The sequence below is a fragment of the Chinchilla lanigera genome, unplaced genomic scaffold (assembly GCF_000276665.1).
Source record: "Chinchilla lanigera isolate Chin_1 unplaced genomic scaffold, ChiLan1.0 scaffold00051, whole genome shotgun sequence".
Classification (NCBI taxonomy): domain Eukaryota; kingdom Metazoa; phylum Chordata; class Mammalia; order Rodentia; family Chinchillidae; genus Chinchilla; species Chinchilla lanigera.
The window spans coordinates 7,627,559-7,653,837 of record NW_004955452.1 but is presented as its reverse complement, the minus strand read 5'-3'; the positions used below and the strand labels follow the sequence as shown (position 1 = coordinate 7,653,837).

The following is a 26,279-nucleotide window of genomic DNA, read 5'->3' as shown; positions in this document are numbered from 1 at the left end:
TTTTTTTTTTTTTGGTACCGGGAATCGAACTCATGACCTCAGGCTTGCCAGGCAAGCACTTATGCCACTGAGCTATATCACCGGCCCCAGGCTGGCTTTGAACTCACAATCCTCCGGCCTCAACCTCCCTCCCAAGTGCTGGAATTACAGGCCACCTCAACCAGCATCTTTCATCTCCATCCTATGCCTTACTAATTCTATGGACAAAGCCTCAGCAGTGGTGCTGCTGAGGAAAGAGCAGAGACGTTAGGAATGTGCAGCCAAAGTGCTTTTCTACTGCTGCTGTCACTAATACTGAAATCGACCTGCCTGCCCCAGCATCTAGTCCCTAAGCTTCTGGAGTGGGGAGGTTACGTTAGTTCATCTCTAACACCCAGCACCCAGCCTGGGAAAAAGCAAACGATTAGTATTTGTGACTTGAGCTAAACTTCCCTGTAGCCTCTTTCAGGACATGGATGCCCTGATTCCCAGCCAACAGACAGGGTGTGCAGGTGGGGTCAGTCCAACGCCTCCGCTCCCTGCGAGACTCACGCTTTAGGGATTGCCACGCTCAGCCGCACGGGTTTGGACCCCAATCCTACTGCTCCTTGGCACTCTGTCAGGGCTCGCTTCTGTTCCAATTCATCTGTAAACTTCACAAAACCATAACCCCTGCAGGGAGAAAATCCGACACACTTAGATCAGAGATGTGAAGTCTAAGAACGGATGTTAGGAAAAGGGGAAAGAGCAAGAATGTGGGCAGGGATGCGGAGAGGACGGGGCTGAGAAGGGAGAGGGAGCCCAACGAATTACTATCAGTGGAAAAGGCCAGTGGGGTTAGGGTTCAAAACCATCAAGAAACCTGCAGGAACTCTCACTTTCAGTTCACCATTCTCCTTGATCCCTGCGCCCACGGGCTTTCTTCCCGAATAGTAGCTTCCCTCCCTGAGCTACTGGAAGGTAACAAATTATTATCATGATCTTCATAGTGGCAGCAGTAATGACTGAAGACCTTCACTCTGCACGTTTCCGGAAACCGCCCTGACTGCCCAGTACTGCACCAGGCACAGGGCACGGCAGTCGGACGGAAGGGATTCCTGCTCCCTTGAGGTCATATTCTAGCTGGGGGATAAATTAATGACGGCTAACACTTAGTGAGCACTTATTTCCGAGCACCACACTGAACATTTCCCCCGGGTTATTTCATCAAACTGCCCAAAGCCCTCACCCCGACCCCCACACTGGGGAGTGAAACCAGGGCCTTCACACTGAACTCTAGCTCTGTACTCCTTTTTTTTTTTTTTTGAGACAGGGTTTAGCTAAATAGCCAAGTTATCCAGGCTGGGCTCAAATCTGTAATCGTTTTGCCTTAGCCTCCCAGAGTGCTGGGATTACAGGTGTGTGCTACCACATCTAACGAAAACATCCAATAATTACACGAAGGTGGTATCCACATTTTACTGCAGGCGCAGCCAAAGTTCAGAAAATTTTAATAACATACCCGAAGTCGTGCCTAACTCAAACCCACAGACTCCCAAGCGTAAGCTTATGACTACTATGCTCATCAAGAATAGTTTCTCCCGGGATGGGGATGTGACTCAGTGGTACAGCACTTGCCTAGCATGTGTGAGGCACATGGTTTGATCCCCAACACTGCAAAAAAAAAAAAAAAAAAAAAAAAAAAAACTCCAGAAAAAAGAAAAAAAAAGACTTTGTTGAGATTTTTTCATTTTTGGAGTGAACAACTTCTAACTACACTGAAAGGCTCAGTAACAATAAAAGAGTGAACACAATGCATTTCCTATGTGATTTATTATATTCTTTAATCCTGTTAATCTGATGAGGGATACTATTAGTTAGCCCTATTTCATGGATGAAGAGACAGGGGCAGAGAGACTTTGACACCTTGACCTACAGCACTGTTCCTTGCCAGTACTGGAGCTGAGAGTCAAACCAGGCAGTCTAGCGCCTGAGCCCTGCTCTGAACCCCCACGCTTGACGGCCTCTCGGTAACACTCCCCCAGGGGAACGATGCTGGAAGTCATGTACCGGACTTTGGCACAGGAGGAGCCTTACTTAGACACGCCTGTCTGGTCCAGAACCACCTTGCCTCCCCGACAGGAAGGGTAGACTTTGACGAAGAACTCATACAGCATGCCGTCATCCACATCTGGGGTCAGGTCCCCGACAAAGAGGGAGTACTCAGGGCTGAGGAGAGAACAAGAGTCAGTGACAAAGGTGAAAACCTTGCTCTGAGCGCAGTTCTGGCCTACTCCAAGTCAATTTCTCCAGGGCCTCGTAGGATACCCCACCTCTGATGGGTCTACTTAACCACATTCTGGGTGTTCTGTTTTGTTTTTTGCTGTGGGATGAGAGCCCAGGACCTCATACGTACTAGGCTTAACCAGGTTCTAATTTGTTTCATTACTGTTCTGGCTGAAGAGGAATAGAAATGGAAACAGGCCCTGCCCTGAATGCCTCACCCACTATCCAGTGCTTATCTGGTTTTCGTATTTGTGAATCAGAGGCACATCCCTGAGGAGCACAAAAGATAAAACTTTCTTTTGAAAGAAACTAGGTATTTGGCTTTTTTTTTTTTTTTGGACAGGGTTTTGCTATATAATTCAAGTTAGTCTTGAACTCGCTATTTAGCATAAGGTGGCCTCAAATCTGAGGTGATCCTCCTGCCTCAGCCTCCAAAGTGCTGGGATTATAGACACTGAGCCATCATGCCTGGCAAACTTGCATACTTTTAATTTAAGTGTTAAAAAGAGAGAAGCCAGGCATGATGGTGCACACCTGTATTCCTAGCACTCTGGGAAGCTGAGGGAGGAGGATTTGCAAGTTTGAGCCCAGACTGGGCAACTTAGTAAGACTGTCTCAAAATAGCAAAGGGCTAAGGAAGTAGCTCAGTGTGAAGGTCTTGGTTCAATCCTCGGTATCACCACCAAAGAGAGAGAGTGCCAGGTGTGGTAGCACATGCCTGTAATCCCAGCACTCGAGAGGCTGGAGCAGGAGGATTGCCTCAGTTTTGAGGCCAGCTTGGGATACATAGTGAGTTCAAGACCAGCCTGAACTACATAGCGAGACCCTGTCTCAAAAAAAAAGTTCTGCGGGGGCTGGGGATTTAGCTCAGCGGCAAAGCGCCTGCCTGGCAAACGCAAGGTCGTGAGTTCAGTTCCCGGTACCGGAGAAAAACCAAAAAACAAAAACAAAACAAAACAAAAAGTTCTGGGCTGGGGATATAGCTCAGTGGCCTAAGTGCTTGCCTGGCAAGCCTGAGGTCATGAGTTCGATTCCCAGTACCAAAAAAAAAAAAAAGTTCTATGCAAACACATAAATGAGCTAGGGTGTAGCTCAGTGGCATAAGTATGCTTAGCATACACAAGGCCTTATGTTTAATCCCTAGTACCAAACAATAAATAAGCAAACATTTGTTATTATTTCAATTAGAATATGTAGCAGAGCATGGTGGCGCACGCCTGTAATCCCAGCACTCAGGAGGCTGAGGCAGGAGGATTGTTGCGAGTTCGAGGTCAGTCTGGGGTACAAAGTGAGCTCAAGGCCAGCCTGAACTGCATAGTGAGACCCTGTCTCAGAAAGACAAAACATGTATGTCTATACAAGAGCACCAAAAAAATAAAATTACCAGTAACTTAACCTTCAAATGCAATTACTAGGCTGGGCGTGGTGGCGCACCCCTGTAATCCCAGTACTCAGGAGGCTGAAGCAGGAGGATCACCGCAGTTCTAGACCAGCCTGGGCTACAAAGTGAGCTCAAGGCCAGCCTGAACTGCATAGTGAGACCTGTCTCAAAAAGACAAAACAAAACAAATGCAATCACTATAAATGCTGATATATGCTTTTCTTTTTTCTATGACTTTTCTTTTGAATTCACAAAAACTGAACTCATAATCTTTTCTGTCATTTTTATCTTTTTTCCTCTATTTCTTAGTTTCTGAGACAAGGTCTCACCATGCAATTCAGACTGGCCTTGAACTCACTATGTAGCCCAGGTTGGCCTTGACTTTGTGTCAATCTTCCTGCCTCAGCCTCCCAAGTGCTAGGATTGCAGGTGTGCACTACATCTGGCAAGTCTCTTTTTAAAAAAGAAAACCATAAAACCATATCCTAGTATCTTGACACATCAGTGTTCTATAGCATGACTAATTAACCAATATACAGTATTCCAAGTTAGGTAACACACTATAATTTAACCACTTCTGTTATTAGGTTGTGTCTGTGGCCATACCATCCTGAACACATCTGAACTCATTTGTTATTAGGTTGTACGGTTTCCCTCTCAGCTTTACCATTATACATATTATTTCTTTTGAGAATACTCTGCATACATCCCTGAATAAATTCTGAAAAGTAAACGTATAGGGTCAATGGGTACAAAACTTTTAAAGCTTTTTATATATTGTTTTCTTTTTCCTTCAAACAAAACTAAATTCATGCTGGTCATGGTGGCACACATCTGTAATACTAGCACTAGGGAGGCTGAGGCAGGAGACTGCCAAAAGTTACAGGCCAGCTGGGTTTTGCAGTCAATCAAGGCCAGTCAGAGCTACATAGGGGGATCCTATTTCAAAAAAACAAAAAAGCAGCCGGTGTGGTGGCGCAGGTCTGTAATTCTAGCACTTGGGAGGCTAAGGCAGGAGGATCACTAAGTTCTGAACTAGATACTGAGACCTCGTCTCATACAAGAAAAAAAAAAAAAAAGCCCCCAAAATGACTGAACCCAGGGCCTTGACAGAGAGCTAAATCCCCAGCCATTTTTATATTTTATTTTGAGACAGGCTCTAAGTTGCTAAGGTTGGGTTCAAATTCATTATCCTCCTGTCTCAACTTCCCAGAGTGTTGGGATTACAGGCACGTGAAGGTGTGTTCCACCATACCAGGCTGATGGTGTCTTAAAAATTTCATATATCTAGGCTTGGTGGTGACACAGGCCTGCAGTCTCAGCACTCTGCAATGCTGAAGCAGGAGGATCACTAGTTTGAACCCAGCCAGGAAAACTTAGGGACTTAGTGAGTTAAACAAAAAAAAGTAGCTTAGTACAAAGGTTCTGGGTTCAACTACCAGTACTGCAAAGAAACACACATAAAACAAAAACCCCAAGTTTTCACACAGCAAAAAGAAATGCTAACCAATTTATGCTGCTATGACAGGTAGGTTTTTTTTTTTTTTTGCAACACTGAAGACTGAACCTTTAGCTTGTACATATTAGACACTTCTGCTCTTCCAAGTGAGCTACATCTGTAATCTTATTTATTCTTTTCTCATTGTAGTACTGGGGACAGAGCCTAGGAACCTAGAGGTACTCTACTCCTGAGCTACATCCCTAAGCCCCCCTTTTGGGAGCCGGTCTCACTGAATTGCCCAGGATGGAATTGTACTGTGATCCTCCTGTCTCCAGAGTAGCTGAGTTTACAGGGATGCGCAGCCATGCCTAGGCACTGCAGGTAAGTTCTTACTGAATACAACCTCCGCACTGTGGAGAGTAACAGGGTGCGAGGCTGGAAGACGGACCAAATAAGGCACGAGGCACCCCAGGAAGGCCCACCAATGGAGAAATGGAAAGACGTGCCCCTTTGAGAGGGGGCAAGTGCAACCAAACTTGGAGCCCCACCCTTCTCCTGGCAGTGACTGACACAGTCGTGGCATTTCCTGGAGCTTTTCACTTCGCTGGGGCTGCTCTGTACTTACCTATTATCCGGTTGTTTCCCGTACGTAGCATAGTTCAATTTAAAACGTTTTGCCTGGAAATTTAAAAACAAACACACTAAAACAGAGAAAGGTGTTTCAAGAGTCAAACAATATTTGAAAAAAACTGAAATAAATTACCTTGGCCAAAATATCTCCCCCTCTCTAAGCCTCAGCCTTTTCTCCTGTATAAAATGAGGGGGTTGCACGGATGACCGTTAAGGGCACTGCCCGCTCCATGTTCTATGAGCCCAGGTGTGCCAGCTGGTGCAGCTGTAAGCTAAGTAACTGTGGGAAGAGCAGAATGTAACTCTCTTGAAATGTGTTCTTGCTGCTGCCAGCCTACTCCAGTTTCTCGATCAGGCGAAAGACCTAGCATTTCCAGTTTTCCATCACAGGAGGGAGGCAGTGACACAGAGCGGAAAGGGGACAGGTTTTGGAAGTAACCAATCTTGTCTGAATGCTGGCTCTTGCTTACTACCTTTGCTGCCTTGAGCAAGTTATTTTACTTCCCTGAACTCCTTTCCTGGTCTATCAAAGATAACAATGCCTACTACACAGGGTGGTTACAAGATTAAATAAAGTGATGTAAGTATACAGTTGGGATTCAATAGGTGATGGTAACCGATGACAGTAAAAATCGTAATATCACCATTATCTAAATGTCCTTACAGGTGTCGCTCCTGGAAGGGGTTTCCCATTAATTTTATGCAAACACTTCTCAGCTGTGGCCAAATCTGCAAATTCTACAAAGCAGTAACCAGCTGGGATCCTGAAAAGAAAACAAACAGAAGAGAATGGTTAATCCAGTTAAGTCTTTACCCAAAGGAAAGGAGAAACGGCTTTCTAATCGCAGCCTATACTATTTTGTTTGCTGCCATATTCCAGGGGATGTAACTTACAAACTGAACATAAGGACTGCCCAGCTGGCCAGCCCTAGTCACATTCAGTAAAAATTTATTTATATATATTAGAGACAGAACAGGTAAAACACCACCAGGTAAAAAACAGATGCATACAAAATGTAGGATGTGACTAGGACAACTACTCTTGATCTCTTTAAAAAGTCAGTACTAGAAGCCTGGCGTGGTGGTGCACACCTATTAATATCAGCACTCAGGAGGCTGACGCAGGAGGATCCTGACAAGTTTGAGGCCATCCTGAACTACTAGCAAGACCCTGTCTCAAAAAACAAAAAAGGACGCTGAAGCGGGAGGATCACTGTTAGTCTGAGTCCAGTCTGGGCTACATAGTGAGACTCTGTCTCAAAATATTACAAAGTTAGTGAATGTAAAGTGTTTATTACCTAGCAGACTACAATCTGTTGCTAGTAACTGAGCATATAACATACGAACGTGCCGAGTGGGAATTCATTTAACCCTCAACTTATGAGCTAAATGCTATTATTATTCCTGTTTTCTTTTCTGGTCCTGGGAATGAACTCAGGACCTTGCACTTGCCAGGCAGGTGCTTATGCCACTGAGCTGTATCCCCGGCCCAATTCCTATTTTCACGGTTGAGTAACTTACCGTGGGTCACACAGCAGAAGTAATTTGCAAACCCAATCTGTCTCCTGAGTCCTGTCATTAAGCAATGTGCTACCCACGGTGCACTGTTACCCCTTACATCACTGTAATACTCAGAGGTAGAGAGACGCCCTGACTTTTACCGGGGGTACAGAGGAGCCCGAAGCCCCGACTTTTCGATCTTTACATTTTCTTGAATGGCAGCCGCAGCAAGGTCCGCTAAGGAGAAGCGGGGAGGAGGAGGCACGCACCCAGTGAGGCGGTTGCGGATGATTTTGACGCTCATCACGGTCTCCCCCATGGTGGCAAAGGCCCTGGAGATGAAGTTCTCGTCCATGTAGGGCTCCAGCTGCGCACAGGAGGGGCGGGAGGTGGGGCGGCGTCCGGCCCGCGGCCCCAGCCCGAGCCCCGCCCGCAGGACCCGCGGGCTCCCGCCGCGCGCGCCCGGGGCTCCGGCGAGGGCGCGAACCCCAGCTCCTCCGCGGCCAACCTGCGCCCCGCGGGGAGCTCCAGGACCGGGAAGGCCCCGCAACCACGGCGCGCCCAGCGCGGGGGAGCCCTCCCCTTCCGACGCTCCAGGGCGCCGCCCGACCCCCCGCCCGGGTGCGCACCCGCGGCGCCTCCCGCGCAGGCTAGCCCGCCCCCTCCGCCACTTCCAGCCGCGAGGGTTGCAGTCCCCTCCCCCTCGGGCCCGTCCTCCCCAGCGACACCGCGCTCGCGCCTTCTCCTCACAGCCCGGCAGCCGCCCTCACTTACGTCTCCCATCCACAGACTGGCCGCCATCCCGCACCCGGGCGCGGGCTCCGCGGGCCTGCGAGGCGCGCGCGGGCGCCACTCCGCGCAGAGGGGACCGCCCCGGAGTCCTCAGCCAGCGACGCCTTCTGCGCACGCGCCGAAGATCCGCGGCCCATCCGGCCCGGCGCTCCGCCCCGGGTTTTCCCGAGGCCCCGCCGGGCGCCCAGCTTCCGGCTCGCAGTGGGCGGGGCTCAGGCCGGAGTCCGCGCGTGAGAGGTGCGGGCTCGCGTGGTTTGTGACTTTCTCTACGTGACGAGACACACATGGAACTACTTACATACGCACCCAAAAAGTATGCTCGTCGTAAAATGTAGAACAAATGATGCCGGGCGTGGTGGCGCACGCCTGTAATCCCAGCACTCGGGAGGCTAAAGCAGGAGGATTGCTGCGAGTTCGAGGCCAGCCTGGGCTACAAAGTGAGCTTAAGGCCCGCCTGAACTGCATAGAGAGACCCTGTCTCAAAAAGACAAAGAAAACAAAACAAAACGAAAACACATGATAAAAACAACAACTCTACATGTCCCCGTTCACAAAACGTGAGATTCTTGTTGAAGCTGCAGGGCGGTGAACTAAAGCGAGTGTAAATCGGGATGTCATCTCAACAGTTAATCCCCAGGTCCTGTCCTACCTTCATGAATGCCACTAGCAAGTCCCAGCACGCCAGGGGCGCTCACCAGTCCCAGGAACAGAGACCTACACACGGAAGCGCCCACATAAACACGGCTTGGACAAGTAGATAATCCTGATAGGTTCACATCCCTCCCCCATTCTCCGATAGAACTCAGGGCCTTCATATAGCTACCTCCCCTCACCCCCTTCCCACCGCTCCCAACTTCTTTGGACAGGCTCTCGCTAAGTCACTAAATTGTCCAGGCTGAGTTCCAGTTTGCAGTCTCCCTGCCCCAACCTCCCAGGAACCTGGGACTGCAGATGTCCACCGCCTAATTTAATTTTAAGAACTTCTAGTCTGGGAGTGTCCCAAGGCCTGAAGTCATTTTGTACCCAGTACAAAAAGGGACACTTCTGTGCCGGGCAGTTGGCATTTCTGACGGTGACGTCCACTCTAAGTGCCTGAAGGGCCCTAAAGTCCTTCCCTACCAGTCTCCACGTCCCAAACTTAGGATGTACCCATAAGTCAAAAACTGGCACCACATGACTTCTGAGCCTAAGGCGTTTAATCAGTTTACCTCAGTGCTGTAAGGGGGAAAATGAGAAGCTGGAAAGCAGTCGACACAATGCCTGGCAGCTAGTAAATTCTCCATCAGCTGGAGAAAATAAAGTTTCATAAAACAGGACTTGTCCATTTTGTTTTCTAATCAAATTCAAATTCCTGTAATGTCTGGGATTTGGTAGGCACTGAGAAAACATTTCTTGAATTTATGACATAAGCAAGCTGAGGTGGCATATGCCTGTATTCCCAGGACTCGGGAGGCTGAGGCAGGAGGTTCGCCACCAGCCAAGGCCAGCCTGGGATACATAGTGAGTTCAAGGCCAGCCTCCACTACACAGTGAGACCATGTCTCAAAAGAGATCCCTGCCCCACAACACACACACAAAAAAACCAAAAATCTCAAGGAAAAAAACCGATGGAATTATTTTTCCAAAAATCACTGACATCTGGGACCCAAGAATCCTGCTGTTCCTGCTTTCCTGTTACATCCGATGCCTTCCACTCCCCCACCCCATAAAAGGGGTGCTAAGCTCTACCCCCACCCCGTTTAGAGACAGGGACTTGCTAAATTGCCCACGCTGGAACTTTCCATTGGCATGTGCCACCACACCCAGCTTTTTTTTTTTGGTGGTTCCTGGAATCAAACTCATGACCTCATGCTTGCAAGGCAAGCGCTGTGCCACTGAGCTATATCCCCAGCCCACTACACACTGTTTTTTTCTGGTATTGGGAATCGAACTCACGACGTCACACTTGCCAGGCAGGCGCTGTGCCGCTGAGCTAAATCCCCAGCCCCTACACACTCTTTTTGGAGGCAGGTTCTTGGTTTGCAGTCTCAGCTGGCTTAATCTTGCCTCAGCCTCCCAAGTACAAAGATTACAGGCATGCACCATGCCCAGCCTCAGAATATATATGTGTATGTGTGTGTATATATATAAATACATGCTTTCTGCAATGATGGCAATGCTCTATATTGGTATGGTCTAATACCACAAACACAAGCCGTATATTATTAAGTGCTTGAAATGTGGTTTGTACGACTAAAAAAGTTTACCAAGTTTTAAAATGGATCTAATTATAAACAGCCACATATAACTGGTAACTACTCTACTGGGCAGGTCAGCCCTGAGTTGCTTGCTCAATGCTTATGAAAATCTACAGTGTGCATAAACTGTATTGAGACATCATGTAATTAATGTTTCTTTTTGGTGCTGGGGATTGGATGCTAAGCAAACGTTCTACCTGAGCTATACTTCCAGCCCTGTCATTAATGTTTAATACACCTGCTGTTGAAAGTATGACAGCTCAGTAAGCATTTCTAAAGATGTAATATACCCAAAGATCGGGTTCAGAAAATTGAAAGATCCATCGCATTTCTTGTATTACTGCACCATTTTTTTTTTTTAATCCAGTGGTTCCTGAAGCATAAACATTCAAACTTCTTTCTCCTTTTTGATGGATTTGAAGAGCCTTGGGGGCACCCACAGGGGACAGGCTTCAAGCTGCAGGGGACACCAGGTTTAGGGGCATGGGCTCACCCTGCCCTTCCCGACAACGCTTGGCACGTGGTAGGATGCTGCCTTGGAAAGACAGGGAGTGTGTAGAAAAATAGGTGGCCTATTTTATAAAACTCTAATTTTATTCAAAGTGTTAAAAGGTTTTACTCTCCCCTCCAAAATATTTTACAATTTAAAAAAATTAAAACTATTTTCTCAGCCACTGTACAGATTCTTGGGGCCAGCCTCCTCCCCTCTTGCCTCTTAATATTGCTGTACCTTTGTGTATAAAACCTCCATCCTCTTTCTGCCCACATCCTGCCCTGCCCTGTGAGCCCAGTGGGGCTCCGGGGTCCTTGGCTGCAGGTGAGGCCCAGTGGATGGGGACTATACATGTGACACCCCACAGGCAAAGACTATGCTTTGTGCTCCCGGGAGAACAGCTACAGTAGTTGGCTTTTTCCTTCATCAAGTGAATCAGTCTTTTGCCCTATGGACACCTGTTCAGAGCCAAATATTTGGCTTGCGGTTGCCCACGGTTCTGTAGCCCTACCCCTTCTCCAGCTGTCCCAGGCCTGGGTCCATGACAGCTGGGCTTGATGACTGCCCGCGGACTCTTAGGACAGGAAGAGTGGCACGTAACTAGAGTGGGGCCTGACAGAGCCCCAACTTCTCAGACCGCAGGCACCAAGCCCCCAGGGAGGGCATTCTGGTATTATGGAAGGCAAAGTCAGAGCCAGCCAGGATGGGAGAGGTAGAGAAGTGGGGTACAACGTCTAACCAGAGGTCTCCGGTGAGGGCGAGCAACGTTCCTTCTGACAGCCCCTCCGCTCCCCGCTTCATCCTGCAGGTGCCAGGATGATTCCAGAAAGGAGGACGAAAAAGAGGAGAAGGATTCTGCTCTGTTGATGGGAAAAAGGCAGGAGATGACACAGTGTTCAGGACAGGCTGGGGAGAGGCTGCTGGGGTCTGAGGCCGTCTCTGCTTCCCTGTGCTGTGAGGGAAGGTGGGGGCCAGGCCCTCGCGGGCTTCATCAGCTCTGTTCCTTGTCCTTGACCAGTAAGACTGTGTGCTGGCCCCCGCTGGACACAGATAAGACCACACGGTTCTCCAGCTGTTTGCCGGTCATCTCCACAGGACTCCAGGCGTCGTCGTCCTGCCCTGTGCCCAGCTGGTAGTTGGTGCCCATGCCCCAGGCAAAAACACGGCCTGCAAAAAACAGAAACGGGGATGCTGTCTCCAGGGTCCCCATGTTTCCAAACCGTCGGAAGCTGGGGACATGGGATGAATTTTCACCTTGGCCAACAGCAGCCTGGTGACGTCCTAGCTCCTCGGAGTTCAGCTACACTGAGAGAAGCCAAGGACTGGATGATCTTAAAAACGGCCTGAGATTTCTTCCTGTTCCTAGCCATGGCACTCCAGGGCCTACATGACTGGCTGCTCCCCTGAACCCTTGCCCAAACCTCCAAATCTCAGGACTAGCCGCCTTTGAGACTGCGCTGCATGTTCCTCTGCTGGTGACACCATCCTGTGCTGTTTATAAAGGACCGAAACTTACGGTGCAGCGCAAGCCCCGCTTCCTCAGGAGGTCTTCCAGAGTAACCGCTCATCAAGACCCTCTCCAGGCTGACTTCCAGCAGGTCTCCAGGGCTGTGCCCCTCCCCTACTCGGGCTTTGGCAGTCACCACCACCCTCTGCTGTGCTAGCCAGGACCCTGACTACTAACCCTTTCTTCTCCTGAGGTTCTAGTCCAACTTCCTGGGAAGCTGCTAACAGAGGGGCCACTGTGATAGAGACAGCCTGCGCTAGGGGTCTGGAGACCTAGACCCAAGTCCCACCGCCTCCCTGGCCTCAGTGCTGGCTCCCCCTTTTGTTCTGGTTTTTTTCTCCTCTGCGGAACAAATCACCTCTATTAAAATAGCGTACGTCCACCGAAGCCAGAGCTGGAACATGACATGACCGTCACACCTCAGCTCCGACTGATGGCGGTTGTTACGGCCTGCTGGGAGTCTGCTAGCAAACTCGATTCCCGGGCCCAACAAGAACAGGCGCAGGCAGCCCCACTCACCATCCTTGGTCACAGCATACCCCACAGAGGCCCCGCAGGCCACCGAGGAGACGCAGGGCAGCCTGGAGATGAGGGTGGGTATGCTCTTCTCCTCTGCACCCTCGCCGAGGCCCAGCCGCCCATACTCAGCCCGGCCCAGGCTGTACGCTTTTCCTGCGGAGGGGAGAGAGAAGCAGTGGCAGAGTGCATGGCAGGCCCGGTGAGTCCTGTGTCCTCAGGAGCCTGTCCCTCTTCCCAGGGTGACAAGAAGGAGGTCTGCAATGTCTCTTCTCATCTTAGGGAAGAACTACAAGAATCTCCATACTGGTCTCCAAGGAACTTACCCTTGGATACACCAGGACACTGCGGGGTAGGGGTGGGCCCACATCTGACCCAACCAACCCGCAGAACAGGCTCAGGTTCCACAGCCTGCCGTGCAGAGGCGAGGGTCCTACCTTCTGAGTCCATGCAGACCGTATGGTGCTGGCCACCAGAGAAGCCCACCCAGGACTTGGTGGAATTCTTGAAGGACGTCAAGTTCTGGGGTACGAAGCATGATTCTGTGCCTGGTGTTCCTGTTGTCGGGGATGAAGGTGTTCTAGGAGCTGCCACAGCAAGGCCACCCTCACCAGGACAGAAACAGCCTCACTTTGCAGACGAGACGACTAACTACAGCTCTGAGAGACGAGGCGAGCCCACATAGGGTACACAGTGAGCAGGCAGTGGGGACAAGATTAGAACCCAGGTCACCGGGTCATGCCTAGTGCTGGGCTCAGAACTCACCAAGCTGATGGTAGTTGGAAAGGCCAAAGCCGTATACGTGGCCCTCGTGGGAGATGGCGAAAGTGAAATAGGCACCACAGAAGGCATCCTGGAACCTCACATAGCCCCGGCTCCCCCTGGATTTCAGCATCACACACTTGGGGACAAGGAGTCGTTCTGTAGGCAGAAAAGTATTCTGACTGCATCTGTTTGCCTTCCATAAAAAAACCCTGAGAGGGAGACTAAGTGGAGATTTTTATACCTACTTTACAGAAGAGAAAACTGAGGGCAAAAATGCTTTGCTCAGATTCTCAGTTATTACAGGTAGTATTTATGTGGAACTTACCATGCGTCAGACATTCTTCTTTTTTTTTTTTTGCAGTACCGGGGATCGAACTCACAACCCTGTGCTTGCCAGGCAGGCGCTTATGCCCCTGAGCTACCTCCCCTGCCCAGACATTCTTGTAATTAGCTCATTTATCTTCATAGCACTCCAAAGAAGCACAGTTAGAGGTAGGTGGTTTAGAGAGAAGGAAACTATATCCAGGGCCCCAGAGCCAGGAAGTATCAGGACGAGATTCAAACTCAGCTAGTCCGTCTCCAACAGCTGAGTGGTTTTTGTTGCTGTTTTTTCAAGACAGGGTCTTTCTTTTTTTTTTTTTTTTTGTTTTGGTTTTTCTCTGGTACCGGGAACCGAACTCACGACCTTGCGCTTGCCAGGCAGGCGCTGTGCTGCTGAGCTAAATCCCCAGCTCCGAGACAGGGTCTTTCTATGTAGTACACACTAACCTTGAACTCACTATGAAGCCCAGGCTGGCCTTAAACTTTCAGCCATCCTCCTGCCTCAGCCTCCCAAGTGCTGGTATTAAAGGCACCATTACCCCTGGCTTAAAGTCTCAGGTTTTTTTTTTTTTGGAACTGGGAATCGAACTCAGGACCTCGTGCTTGCCAGGTAGGTGCTGTGGCACTGAGCTATATCCCTGGCCCTAACGTCTCAGTCCTTAACCAACACTGTAAGTCCATTTGATATGAGCCAGAACACAGCACCCATACTGCTTTTGGCCTCTGTCGGGGGAAGGTTGCCAAGCTGCCCCACGGAAGGAACAAAGCCACTTACCAAGGCCCTTCCGGCCACCACGGTTGGCAAATAACTCAGGTACACGCCCCAGCTGGCCCTGCTCCCCACAACCCAACGTGTAGAGGTCACCATCAACTGTCAGCATCACCAAGTGGTCATTTCCTGAGGGCAAGAGAACAGCAGAAAATGCAGGGCTCATCTGCAAGGCCAGATGCCGAGCCAGCCCAGAACAAGATTCTACAGCCCCTACCCATCGTGCGGACCTCGGACTAACCTGAGGCTACCTTCACCACGGTCACATCCAGCTCCACTTGCAAGGGCACCATACTCTTCTTCATGGGCTCCAACAGCCCAATCACACCATTATTGTCCTGGAAGGGAGGGGCAGAGCACTTATCAGCCACCAGCCACACCCGGGCTTGCAGGAGGCCACAGAGCTGTGTGGTAAAGGGCAGCGCATTGTAGCAGACCGAGATGGAGAGGCAGACTGGAGCCAGGCCACCTGAAATACTCCAGAATGAAATCATGTGTTCTCGGATGTGCATTAAAATACCCAAAGAACAGAGAGGTAAGGGGCTGGGAATTTTGCTCAGCGGCACAGCGCCTGCCTGGGAAGCGCAAGGTCTTGAGTTCGATTCCCAGTACCAGAGAAAAACCAAAAAAAAGTTTAAAAAATTTTAAAAAAAAAGAATAGAGGTAGATGTGACTTGCTAGAGATAAACAAGTCTGGCTAAAACTTGATAATCATTGAAGCTGTATAATAAGTAGACAAAGGTTCATTATAATATTCTGATTACTTTTATGTGCTAGGAAATTCTCCATAAAAATTAAAATTTTTCAAACAGGCTTAATAAGGAAAGACCATCAGACTGCTTTCTTTTTTCTTTTTCTTCTTTTTGAGACAGGGTCTCACTATGCAGTTCAGGCCGGCCTTGAGCTCACTTTGTAGCCCAGGCTGCCTCAAACTCACAGTGATCCTCCTGCCTCAGCCTCCCGAGTGCTGGAATTACAGGCATGCACCACCACACCCGGCTCACTTAATTTTTATAATATTTCAAAATAAATATAAAAGTGCAAAATAATTTTAACACTGAAGCTGTTTTTTAAAGTATACTCTCCATGCCTTGTAATCACTGAGCTGTGACAATCCCACCTGCATGGCTTCTTCCCCTAAATCCTCTGCGAAATATGGAAGAGGGCTTGGAAGGGGGAAGAGAGACCGAGGCAGGGACAGGGTTTAAGGCACAGCTTCCCAGGTCAGCCCTAACCCCAAAGCATCAGACTCAAGGAAACAGCACTGGTGTGGACAGATCCAGATGAAGAAGCCACAGACTCGGGTCTGGCTCCAGCTCTGCCTATGGGCCTTCATCTTCCCATCAGTACGTACGCACAGCGGGACAGGGAAGAGTATTCTTCTGGGGGCCCCACGGGTTAACCACAGCCTTCCAGACCCAGTCTTACCCGAAAGGAGCCCCAGAGGAAGACCCGGCCATCCTCGGTGAGGGCTGCTGTGTGACTGTCTCCTGCTGACACCTGTACCACCTTCTCCTGCAGTTCCACTTTCCCAGGGACTGTTTCTGAGCCTTCCACTGATGTGTCCCTTCCCAGGGCACCTTCATCGTTGCAGCCAAAGGAGTAGACCTGTGCCCAGGGTGCCCCCGTTAGTGCAAGGCCTGGCCTCCCAGCACCTTCTTCTTTAGGCCATTCCCTGCTGCGCTGAGCGATTCCATCTCCACAGCAACCGCTCCAAACTCCCCAACCCCAGGCTCAGTCCCGCCTGGACCCAAGCCCCCAACCTACCTGGCCACTCTTGCTGAGACACACGGTGTGCATGCCGCCCGCCTCGGCCTGAACCACCTCCTCCGGGATGGGCACGAGGGCCGGCCTCTTCCTCTCCATCACACTCTCCCCCAGCCCCAGCTGGCCCACGTCGCCCTGGCCCAGCGTCAGCACCACGCCTGCTGCTGTTCTGTGAGACCTGTGTGAGACTGAGGGGTGGAGAAGGCGGCTCCTGAGTGTGCAGGATCACAGGAGAGAGGAGAGGGCTTTGGGGTCCCACTGGCTGGGGTCCAAGCCTCTGCTTTGCATAGGCCATTGGTATGACCTTTCCCAGAGTTAAGTTTCCTCATCTGTAAAACAGTAGCAGAAGTACCTGTCTCCTAAGGCTTCTGTGAAGATTAAAACCTGAGCACGAAATAATTTACGCCATAGCGAGGAAATGGGACTAAGGAGACTCTCACTTCTGTGAAATGAGTGTTGGCGGGAGGGAGAACACAGGATCTTTTTCCTGATTAGTGTGAAGCAGTGGTGCCAGCAGCCGGGGCTCAGCTGAGACTGCAGCCTCACGGACTGTTTGCCAATGCTCGCCTGCTCTGCACACTTTCCATATTTGGGATCCTGTTTTGCAGGAAAGGAAACAGCTTCTGAGAGGTCCCAGGCCCATGAAGCTAGTTAGGAGAGCGCACTGAGACCTGGGGAGACCCCACGGATCGGAGCAGTCCCAGCTTTCACTCTCAACCTCCTCAATCCCCGGTTGTTTCAGTTCCTAGACATATTAAGAGCAAAAACGGAACCGACAGCTAAAGTGGTGGGTGCAGTACTAAGAACTCAAAGAAGCATTTTCAGGGAGGTCTGTGCCAACCAGTGGGCATTATAAGGCCCTGTGCTGGCCAATGGAGACTGCCCATAGGCCCGGCCAGCCAATAGCATCCAGGCCCTTCTCCGGGGGTGTGGCCGTGGCCGCTGCAGCTGCGCAGAGGGTGCACCAGGCAGGAGCCACCTGCTTGGGTTTTCTTGTCAGGAGGGCTTGGTCCTCAGACACCTTGGCAGGAATGGGTGCTGGGACCACTGCAGGAGGCAGTGGGCTTCACTGCTTGGTTACGAGAGTCTGCAAAAGACAGACATTGTGTGAGCATGGCCCACACTCCCTCCTCCCAGACTAGGAGTAGCTTTCTCTTGTCTCTGTCCTACTCTGGGATCATAGCAGAGGAAACTGCTGACACTTCCTTTAAATGCATTCTCTTTCATTGCCTCATTTAATCTTCACAACAGCCCAGAGAGGTTGGTGCTGTTCTCAACTCTGTTTTATGGAGTGAGTAACGCCAGCTCAGCCAGGTTAAGTGACTTGCCTCTACCTACACAGCTAGAACATAACAGAGCAAGGACTTGAACCCAGCTCTGAAACCAGTGGTGCTAGCCACAATGCACTACTACCTAGAATCAAGTCCTAGAATCTAGTTGTGGTTTTGTTTTGAGACAGGGTCTCATTATGCAGTTCAAGCTGGGATTGAGCTCACGATGTAGCCCAGGCTGGCCTCAAATGCATGGCAATCCTCCTGCTTCAGCCTCCTGAGTACTGGGATTACAGGCACGTGCCACCACATCCAGTGTAGGATGTAGTTTTTTTGGCCAGCACTGTTCAAATCCTCTCGGATAAGCATCTGCCCCTTTTATGATTCTCAGGGGCAGAATTCAGTGAGCTATAGGATGGGATCCCTGGACATCCCCCACCTTCAAGAGTCTGGGAGGAAGGGGCCCAGTTCCAGACCCTCAGGGCTCCAAGAGGCCACCCACACCCAGAAAGAAGAGGCCAAGGCCCACTTACCTTTCACTTTCTTGCTTTTGGGGACAGCATCTTCTGGGGGTGATGTTCTCTTAGCTACACGCTTGGGTGGCATCTTCGTGTCCTGAAAAATCCAGCCACATACTAGATGTCAGAAATGGCAAACATTTTCCTGTGCCAATGGGCAAGTCTTAAAAATTCTATGAAGGCAGAGGAATTGCCCAATAATTCTACTTCTAAAATGTTTCAAGAACTGAATAATGAATGCATAAAAATTAAGTTACACTAAAATTTTTTGCTTTGTTTTTTTGTCTTTTTGAGACAGGGTCTCGCTATGCAGTGCAGGCTGGCCTTGAGTTCACTTTGTAGCCCAGGCTGGTTTCGAACTCACAATGATCCTCCTGCCTCAGCCTCCCAAAGCTGGGATTACAGGCATGCATCATCACTCCTAGCTCACAAAATTTTTTTTTTCTTTTTGGTACCAGAGATAGAACCCAGGGTCTTTGTACTAAACTTCATCCTGACCCTTTCTTGATTCGGAGACAGTGTTTCAGTAAGTTGCACAGGCTGGACTAGAATTTGCAATCCTTCTGCCTCAGCCTATCAGAATACAGGAATTATAGGCGTGTATCACTGTGCTCAGCAAGTTTTGCAAATATTCTCCATAACATTAAAAAAAAAACCTGGGCGTGGTAGCATACCCCTGTAATCCCAGTACTCGGGAGGCTGAGGCAGGAGGATCATTACAAATTTGAGGCCAGCCTGGACTACAAAGTGAGCTCAAGGCCAGCCTGAACTGAAAAGTGAAACCCTGTGTCATAAAGGTCCCCCCAAAAAATTAAAATAAAAAAGAGAAAAAGGAAAGTAGGTGTGGCAGTGATGCCTATAATCCTGGCAATCTAGGAGACTGAGGCAGGAGAATTCCAAATTCAAAGCCAGCCAGGGCAATTCAGTAATTTTTTGTTTTTGTGTTGTTTCGTTTTGTTTTTGAGACAGGGTCTCCCTATGCAGTCCAGTCTGGCCTTGAACTTGTGTCTGTCCTCCTACCTAAGCCTCCTGAGTGCTAGGATTACAGGTGTGTGTCACCATGCTCAGTTTGACTGAACATTTTTTTTTTTTTTGGTTTTTCTCCAGTACCGGGAACCAAACTCACGACCTTGTGCTTGCCAGGCAGGCGCTTTGCCACTGAGCTAAATCCCCAGCCCCATGACTGAATATTTTTGACTGACAGTCTAAAATAAAACTCAGTGGGGTGTGGGCATGCCCATAAATACTTAGGAGGCTGAGGCAAGAGGGTCACTGTGCTTAGGAGGCTGAGGCAAGAGGATCACTGTGAATTCAAGGGCAGTCTGGGCTACAAAGTGAGTTTCAAGGCCAGCCTGAATTGCACACCAAGACCCTGTCTAAAAAAGACAAAAAACAAAAACAAGCAAACAAACAACAGCCCCCTGAAAACGTCAAATCAAAAACCACCAAACCAGACCATCTGTACCCTCTGGTGGAGAACTGCCACACTGGAAAGAGCCTGGCTTTCTTTTTTATTTTTATTTTTTTTTTTTTGGTTTTTGGTTTTTCTCTGGTACCAGGAACTGAACTCACGACCTTGCGCTTGGAGCCTGGCTTTCTTACACAATCCAGGAGGAGGTAACAACATGCTAACAGACAAACCAGGTGTTACAAAACGGTTGTTACAAAATGGGGAAGGCAAATCACCATGGGCAGCAGGTCAGGCTGGACCCAAGAGTACCCAGGGCAGCTGGGAAGTCTCGGCCCTGCCCCTCCCACACTCTCAGCTGCTGTTGCTGCTCTAGGCTTCCTGCCTTCTCCAGGACACTAGGAACAGACCTTCTCTACAGCTCTGTAGGTTCTATTCGTGGCCAGATTGTGTCCAGAGTCTTTTTCTACCACACAGGCAGCTCTAGAAATCTTTATTGAGTCCCAGTCTTTAAGGTCGTCAAAGGCAAGTGGGCCAACCCTGGAGCTTCCAATCTCCGGACTGTGAACCCAGCGGCAGGGAAGGCGGGTTGGGCACTGTAACGCTGCTGGAGCGTGAGGTGGTGAAAAGCACAGCCTCTGGACAGACTTTGGACTCAGCTACCTCCTAGCTCTTGACTTTGGACAGTCACTCAGTGTCCCCACCAATCAGTTTCCTCCTGGTAAATGGGGGACGCTAATATTACCTACATCTCCGTATGACATGTAGGGTCAAATGGGCCAATAGTGCGAAAGTACTCACACTGGGCTGGGGGTGTAGCTCAGTGGTAGGGCAAGACCATGGCTTTGATCCCCGGCAGTGCAATAAATAAATCAAGCAAGCAAGCAATAAAAAAAAAATAATAAAAGTACTCACATAGTAAGTGCTTAATAAACCAATACTGGTGTTGTTATAGCACTTAGGCCCTGCCCCAGGTACTGCTCAGGCACAGCCCTGTTTGGGAACTGGGATCTCCTCCAGCTTAGATGAGGGGTGAAGACTCTATCCAACGCAAATGAAATGAGAAGCCCGAGAGGCTTTCCAGTCTCAGCTGAGGACGTGCCCGGCACCCTTGCCCCATTCCTCCCTCTCGGCAGGCCTTGAGCCTCAGACCGTCCAGTTGTCCGGCCCATAGGATACAGACATTGGGTCAGGTACTTCCTGCTGATTATTCTGGGGGAGGAAAACAAGATACTGAAGATAGGGAAGTCACCACTGTCTAGGATCCTGCCAAGCCTGTGAGGCTGCCGCTGGTCCAGTTCTGACTCTAATGAGGCGGCAATTCTGAACTTCACCCAACTTCCATTCCCCTAAGGTGGAATGCTTCCCTTCCAACATGCCTGAGACTCCCTCTTCCCACACTAAAAATCCATGCACTTTGGACTGGTGAGAATTGGATTCACTTTTCAAAATGTAGCTTTCTCACTTCTGCTCTTTTGTTTTATGGAACTCACAGCAATCCTCTGCCTCAGCCTCTGGAGTACTAGGATTACAGGCATGCACCACCATACCTAGCTTCACCCTGCTCTTGTGATCTTGGTTGGTCAGAAGCTTTAACCTCTGAGCTGCACCCTCATCTGTTAAAAGGGATATGATGACTGCTTCTCAGGCTGCTATCAAGACTGAATGTGGCCGGGTGTGGTGACGCACGCCTGTAATCCCAGCACTCAAGAGGCTGAGGCAGGAGGATCATTGGGAGTTCAAGACCAGCCTTGGCTACAAAGTGAGCTCAAGGCCAGCCTGAACTGCATAGCGAGACCCTATCTCAAAAAAAAAAAAAAAAAGAAAAAAACATAACAAAGACTGGATGGGAACCAGGCATGGTGGTGCAGCCAGGAGGTATAGCAATAAAAGACTAACCCTCTCCTTATAATCATGGACCTTATATCCTATAAGGAAAAATGTTAAAAATGGTACTATGGAGGCTGAGGCAGGAAGACCCCAAGTTCCAGCCCAGCCTGGGCAAATGAGATCTTGTCTCAAAATAAAAAGACTGGGAAGCTATAATCCCAGCATTTGGGAGGCTGAGGCAGGAGGACTGCTGCTGGTTTGAGGCCACCCTGGGCTACAGAGTATGAGTTAGGAGGTTGCTGCAGGCAACCATGTGACAAATGTAGTGGTCTGATTAAGCCTGGGACAGGAGAAAAAGACCTACTTAGCAGAAAAACTTGTTTTGCTGGTGGGTTAAGTATGGGAGTGAAGGAAAGAGAGGGCGGAATCAAGAATGACTTGTTTGGGCCGCGGATGTAGCTCAGCAGCACAAGTGCCTGCCTGGCAAGTGCAAGGTCCTGAGTGTGAATCCTGATACCAAAAAAAAAGAATGACTTGTTCATCTAGGCCTGGTGACATATGCCTATAAACCCAGCAACTTCGGAGGCTGAGGTAGGAAGATCATAAGTTGCAGGCCAGCCTGAGCAAGTTAGTGAGATCTTGTCTCAAAATAAAAGATTAAAAAAGACAGCTCAGTGTGAGGCCCTGGATTCAATATCCCCAAAAAACAAAAACAAAACAACTTACTTTTAGTGGGAGTATAACTCAGTGGGAGAGCACATATTTGTGTGTGTGTGTGTGTGTGTGTTTTTTTTTTTAAAAGCACGTATTTAACATATAGGAAAGCCTGGCACGGTAGTGCACACCTATAATCTCAGCACTCGGAAGGCTGAGGCAGGAGGATCGTTGTGAGTTCAGGACCAGCCTGGGCTATAAAGTGAGTTCAAGGCCAGCCTGAACTACATAGCAAGACCCTGTCCCAAAAACAAAACAAAACAAAACAAAGAAAAAAACCCCTGGGTTCAATTCCCAGCACTGAAAAAATAAATGAAAAAGATAAATGAAAAAGGTGGGCATGATGGTGCACACCTGTGATCTCAACACAAAGGAGGCTGAGGCAGGAGGATCACGAGTTGGAGGCCAGCCTGAGCTACACTGTGAGACTCAGTCTCAAGGAAAAAAAAGTGACCTTTTCACCCTAAAAAACAAAAATCAAGAGGATTCTGGGCAGCCTTCCCAGGAGGCCTAGGGGCCTGGCCAAACACAAGGACTCCCAGGTGTGAGTTTAAATAATGAGGAGGATGCTGAGCTCCATTTAGTGAGATGGAGAACACAAGACAGACAGGAGAGGCAAGGCCCAGAGCTCCAGTTCACCAGGTGTCTTCCTTAAACCTGAAGGCCTAGGAGCCCCCTGAGACAGGACGGTAAAGCAAGCACTTGGGATATACTAGGGATGGGGGTATAACAGGCAGGCCTTGCAGGCAGACAGCTGTGCCCAGGGCAAACTGCCTATTAGCTTATCAGAATGATGCGCGGCAGGCAGCTGTACCCAAGAAGAGTCCAGACCAGGGGTGGCGAACCTATGGCACGTGGGCTGCAGCCAGTCGGCAAACCTTTTGGAGCTTTCAATGCTGGAGATTCACGGCACACGTGCCATAGGCTCACCACCACTGAGCAGCGTGGAGAGGTGTTGCTCAGCACAAGAAGTCCAATGTAAAAGCAGGAGTCAGGCTTATGCCAGCACTGCTGCTGAGGCCGGGCTGACCTGTAGGCAGGGGCTGGAAAGGGAAAAAGAAGCAAGGGCTGAGGTGGTTGGTAACAAGGGGCACTAACAACAGCAAAATTTGCTATTTTGGGTTGGAATCAGTTCAGTCAACACCTCCTTAGTCATATGGGGCTGGCTAACAAGCTGGGGCATCTCATCACCACCTGGCTATAATGACCCCACTTTATAGAGGAGGCAACTGAGGCATTAGAAGAGAAAGCTAAGACCTGAACCAAGACAGTCAGATGCCAGAGCTGGCGTCTTGAGTATTATAAGAAACTCCTTCTGCCTAATTCCTGTGGAGGACCCCTAGTCTCTCAGATGACAAAGAAGATAGTACTGAGCTGGGTGTGGTGGCACATGCCTGTGATCTCAGCACTCAGAAGGCTGAGGAAGGAGGATCAGTGTGGGTTCAGTCAACCACAGAGATTCATAACCCTTCATAACCCTGTAATTCAGGGTTAGCCTGAACTACATAGTGAGATCCTGTCTCAAAAAAAATAAAACACACACACACCCCGAAAAAAGGAAGAAAGCAAGCAAGCATCTTGCCAGGCACAATAGCACATGCCTGTAATGCCGGCATGTAGGAGGCTGAGGCAGGAGCATGACAAGTGTGAGGCCAGCATGGGTTACCCGGCAAGTTCAAGGCTAGCCTGGATTACATAGTGAGACATTATCTCAGAGAAAACAACAAAACAAAACGCAAGGGAGGGAAACTGGGGACATGGCTCAGTGGTACAGCACCCCTGGGGTACAGCCCCAGCGCTGCCAAAAAAAAAGTGAACAGGCCAGCTAAAGGTAGACCACAATCTAGGCAAGACTGAGGCAGCCAGAATAGCTTCCTCCAGAGGCCCCCCATAAGTTTGGCCAAATACAAGCAGCAGAGAACAGAAGGAAACTGAAGCGGGGGATGGTGAGGCCAGAGAGGAGACACTGAGGCAGCTGGGCTATGGGTAGACTGGTGACAGCCCTGACAACGGGCATGGACAGCTCCCTGCTATGGCGGAGACAGCACCCAGTACCGGCCTGAGTCCCACAGACCCGAGCGGTCTGTATAAAATAGAGGAAGTGGGGCCTGATGGCACATGCTTGTAATCCCAGCACTGCAGGAGGCTGAGGCAGGAAGACTGCCACAACTTTTTTTTTTTTTGGTACCAGAACTGAACTCACAACCTCACATTTGCCAAGCAGGCACTTGTGCCGCTAAGCTGTATCCCCAGCCCTAAGACTGCGACAACTTTGAGGCCAGCCTGGGCTATGTGGTAAGTCAAGGCCAGGCTGAACTACATAGCCAGCCGGTCTCAAACCAAAACAAGATGGAGGATTCTAGGCACTGCCATCACTGTTTTGCATAATCACAGAGGCGGCGCAGAGGTGAGCAGGCACCTTCTGAAAGGCAGAGCCCTGTGCCCAGCATCGCCAGCATCTCCTCAACAACAGGCAGAAACCAATCCTCTCTACAGCCTCCCTAACTGCGCTGGGTGTTTTTGTTTTTGTTTTGTTTTAGTGCTGGGTGTTGAACCTGTGTGCTAAGTACCTGTTTTATCACTGAGCCTCATCCCCAGCCACTGGGTGTGTTTTCTTGTCTAGACTGGAAATAAGGACTTGCATTTTGTCATCATATTCCTGGTCCCATCCTCTGCTCCCCAACTTCTACCTTCAGGAATTACAGTCTGGGACAAGAGCGAGACAGTCACAGACCTAAAAGTCATACACAAGAGTCAGCTGCCACTAACAGGCACCCGCGGTGTGCCGCCCTCTCCCAGAGAAATCATGCCTGCCTCCGAGGGTGGCCACCCAGCTTTTACACGCCAGGGACACCAGGCTCAGGGAACAGTGCCCGACCACACTGAGCGGGGACGAAACCCGAGGTCTCCTGACCACTCCCGGCAGGGCCAGTCAGGGTCAGAGCTGCCCCCTAACCTGCCCCGTCACTTGCTGAATGAAGGGACCAGGGCAGCAGACCAGACATTCTCCCAGAGCCCGGTGATGCTGCTGCGACCCCTGTGACTTCACTACAGCTTCCATCGGCAAAGGGACACCAAGAGCAGTGGGGCGGCAGCAGCTGTCCCTCCACCCGCACCCCAGGAGCCTGGAATCTCTGTGTGAAAGGCCCCCAGGAGGGGAGGGAGGAGAGGGCTCTCAGGCCAACACACATTTGCTGAGCTGCTGTCATGCCAGGGACAGAGCTGGCACACTCACAGCAGTTCCTCTCCCCGGGGCCCCTTCTTACACGGAGTGGGGGCTGCGGCTACGCGCTCACTTTCCCTGCGGAAGGGAGCCACAGCTCCCACCAGATGTTAGAACCACTGCTTTGTACTGGTCACCCTCACCGCAGACCTCTCACCTTCATTTTACAATAAGGAAACTAAGAGTTGGGGGATTGGGTGGGTGGCCCAAGGGCACCCAATTGCAAACAGAGGGCTGGGGACGTGGCTCAGTGGCAGAGCGCTTCCCTTGCATTCACAAGGCCCTGGGTCCGATCCCCAGCACCACAAACACACAAAACTAACGAGGGACAGAAGAGGATCCCCACTCTTAGGTTATCTTTGTAACTAAAACCTGGTTAACTACTAATTCATCTTTCCAAGTTTCACTCCAATGCCATTCTTGGGGAGAGCTCTCCCTTCCCCTTCACCCCCATCCACAGTTCCTTGGTCCTGCCCTCCAGTCCTTCACACTCAGCCCCTGCTGTAGCATCTCGCTGCCCCTTCCCCTAGTCCCAGAATCACCTGTCCTAACCCGGGGCACAATGTGACGGCAGGTAGGTAGACAGTAGCAGGCCCCAAGGACAAAAGGGATTCAAAACAGCATGCTTTGCCAGTTATAGTTAAACAAGATGTACAATACATTTATGATCAATTGTTAGGTCTCAGATGCAAAGTGATGCCTGCGGAGCAGGAACAGATTTATACATTGTGACAACAGAGCTATTTCTAGAACAAGGCCCAGAGGATACCTGGTTTGCATAACCTATGGCCCAATGATCTCAGAAGGGAAACATTTTGCAGGAAGGGATGAGGGAAGACAGGGTCTCACTATATAGTTCAGGCTGACCTTGAACTCCCTATGTAGCCCAGGCTGGTTCTGAACTCACAGGGATTCATTCTCATGCCTCAGCCTCCGGAGTGCTGGGGTTACA

At 49.9% G+C, this 26,279-nt stretch overlaps 2 protein-coding genes across 4 annotated transcripts in view; both read right to left on the bottom strand.

Annotated features, from left to right (window-relative positions):
- Positions 1-8,123, bottom strand: part of Trnau1ap (tRNA selenocysteine 1 associated protein 1) — a 17,451-nt gene extending 9,328 nt beyond the window's left edge. Inside the window, exons 1-6 of the mRNA XM_005394958.2 lie at positions 7,971-8,123; positions 7,466-7,563; positions 6,361-6,460; positions 5,692-5,744; positions 2,056-2,187; positions 532-651 (exon numbers count right to left, since the gene is read on the bottom strand). Of these exons, the coding sequence (XP_005395015.1) occupies positions 532-651; positions 2,056-2,187; positions 5,692-5,744; positions 6,361-6,460; positions 7,466-7,563; positions 7,971-7,997 (530 nt within the window). The 5' untranslated portion in view covers positions 7,998-8,123. The remainder of the gene's footprint in view (positions 1-531; positions 652-2,055; positions 2,188-5,691; positions 5,745-6,360; positions 6,461-7,465; positions 7,564-7,970) is intronic.
- A 2,439-nt stretch (positions 8,124-10,562) lies between these two features.
- The window catches only part of Rcc1 (regulator of chromosome condensation 1), a 30,492-nt gene continuing 14,775 nt past the window's right edge, over positions 10,563-26,279 (bottom strand). The window contains exons 2-11 of one of the 3 annotated variants that reach the window (XM_005394955.2): positions 18,168-18,249; positions 17,385-17,450; positions 16,364-16,551; positions 16,025-16,204; positions 14,838-14,934; positions 14,603-14,725; positions 13,507-13,662; positions 13,179-13,298; positions 12,745-12,897; positions 10,563-11,885 (exon numbers count right to left, since the gene is read on the bottom strand). In XM_005394955.2, the coding sequence (XP_005395012.1) occupies positions 11,710-11,885; positions 12,745-12,897; positions 13,179-13,298; positions 13,507-13,662; positions 14,603-14,725; positions 14,838-14,934; positions 16,025-16,204; positions 16,364-16,551; positions 17,385-17,450; positions 18,168-18,249 (1,341 nt within the window). In that variant the 3' untranslated portion in view covers positions 10,563-11,709. Of the gene's footprint in view, positions 11,886-12,744; positions 12,898-13,178; positions 13,299-13,506; positions 13,663-14,602; positions 14,726-14,837; positions 14,935-16,024; positions 16,205-16,363; positions 16,552-17,342; positions 17,451-18,167; positions 18,250-26,279 lie in introns of those variants that run through there. The other 2 variants (XM_013519490.1, XM_005394956.2) reach the window with 2 other exon arrangements.